This window comes from Limulus polyphemus, unplaced genomic scaffold (genome assembly GCF_000517525.1).
Source record: "Limulus polyphemus unplaced genomic scaffold, Limulus_polyphemus-2.1.2 Scaffold1546, whole genome shotgun sequence".
Classification (NCBI taxonomy): Eukaryota; Metazoa; Arthropoda; class Merostomata; order Xiphosura; family Limulidae; genus Limulus; species Limulus polyphemus.
Window position 1 is genome coordinate 179410 of NW_013667156.1, and position 1971 is coordinate 181380.

The 1971-nt window shown below is 35.4% G+C and overlaps 1 protein-coding gene across 1 annotated transcript in view; it reads right to left on the reverse strand.

Moving 5' to 3' along the window:
• Positions 1 to 127: 127 nt before the first annotated feature.
• LOC111086910 overlaps positions 128 to 1971 on the reverse strand; it is a 48121-nt gene continuing 46277 nt past the window's right edge. The window contains exon 4 of the mRNA XM_022391696.1: positions 128 to 783. Coding sequence (XP_022247404.1) covers positions 779 to 783 — 5 coding nt within the window. The 3' untranslated portion in view covers positions 128 to 778. The remainder of the gene's footprint in view (positions 784 to 1971) is intronic.

The window sequence follows — 1971 nt, forward strand, 5'->3', positions numbered from 1 at the left end:
AAGGCAGCTAGTCATCACTACCCACCGCCAACTCTTGGGCTACTCTTTTACCAACGAATAGTGGGATTGACCGTCACATTATAAAGCCCCCACGGCTGAAAGGGCGAGCATGTTTGGTGGGATGCGGATTCGAACCCGCGACCCTCTGATTGTGAGTCGAGCACCTTATCTACCTGGCCATGCTGGGCCCCACTAGGTATTGTTTGCAACTCAAATCCAAGCGGGCAGAAAGTTTTGATCATGTTGGATGCGTTATCAGATGTCACATATGACATCTTGTTGTTGATGTTAAAGATATTTATTATTTCATTATATTGAATTGCAATGTTATCAGATGTGTGACGCCCTTTGAAATGCACACATGCCAGCATGACTGTTTGCATTTTCCAATGGCTCCAAGCAAGCTGTGCATTTGTCTGCTACTCCAGATATCCACAGTAACATTGAAGTTGGTACAAGTTGCAGTAGAGAGATGACTTTTTGTTGGACTACATCAAACTTGCTGTCGATCAACGTTGTAGACCGATGCTTTCGACTGGGAAGAATATACCGAGAATTCACGGCTGCCATTAGATCTGGAAAACCTTTTGACTCCACCATTGAGAATGGTTGCAGTTTTCCGGCAATAAAATTGACGAGTTTGTTAGTGACGTGCTTCTGACGAGGATGTGTAGACATATATTTAGTTGATTCTGTACAGTACGCTGCTATTGTAAGTTGCTGCACCAGGGCGGAAGTACCAGAGCTAGATGTAGACTTCTGTAGCTCTGCATCATGATTACGCTAGAAATACAAAAGCGTATCTCAGTTATACAATATAGAATATAGTTAATAATAAAAACATATAATAATAAATAGAAATGATGAATATAGTTTAAGACATGAGAAATTAGTTTAACTACAGAATATAGTTTATAATAAAAATATATAATAATAAAATGAAATTAATAAAAAATATAGTTTACCTATATTACATTGTATAATTTACATAGAATATAGTTCATACTAACAAAAAAAAATTAAAATGCTTACCTCCAGATGTGTTAGCAGGTTAGAAGTAATTTTCCTGAAGTAGAAATAGTCCGATCACAATATTTATACTGCCTTAATGTATCCAGATCTATAGGAAGTTTGAAGTGTTTACGTACCACTAAATACAGTTTAGTAGCCATCTCAAATTTCCTCAAGTGACTTGATTAGATTAATAACATGTAATAGAGTAACTTTTAAGGTGGTTGAAGAGTACTGACCTGATTTAAATAATTAAGTTAGTTTTAACAGTCTTCGTAATATTTGCTTTCTTACCAACTGTACCAACCGCATAGTAACCAATTATATGGTAGCTATTGCCAATCCGGTATGAAAAACAAACAAACAACACATAAGCAATTATAATAAAGTAAAAAGCAAAAGTAATCGTCGCCCCTATCTGTATTATACAGTTGTCAATGGACATCTGAATCAATGTAATAAAATGAAGTCTTGAAAACAGGCTTTACGTGTATCGATAATAAGTTCTATATATATGTATATCCATAATTATATTTTCCTAACCTTATTCGTACAAGGGTCACAAGTCTAAGCTCAAGACGAAGACCTAAAAAAATTACTTTTTATTTTATCACATAAGTTTTATAGTCGTGTGTATTATATATAGATAGTTTTATTATATTCATTTCATAATAACAGATTGTTTTTGCTCATGGCAAAAATATAAAACTAAGCTTTCAAAATATCCTCTATTGGCTAATTTACTTCCGAGATCCATACATTTTAGACATGTTCAACTTGACAGCTTTTCTACTTCAGAAAAGTTCACATAAAAGAGATAAATGAAATTCATGACACTTACGTTTCAGCTGCGCCTTAATTTAACATGATTAATGAGATTCACTCTTGAACAGGGGTCACCAAACTACGGCCCGCGAGGTCAGTTCATCCGGCCCGCCGCTGCACTGTGCCACAAATGAG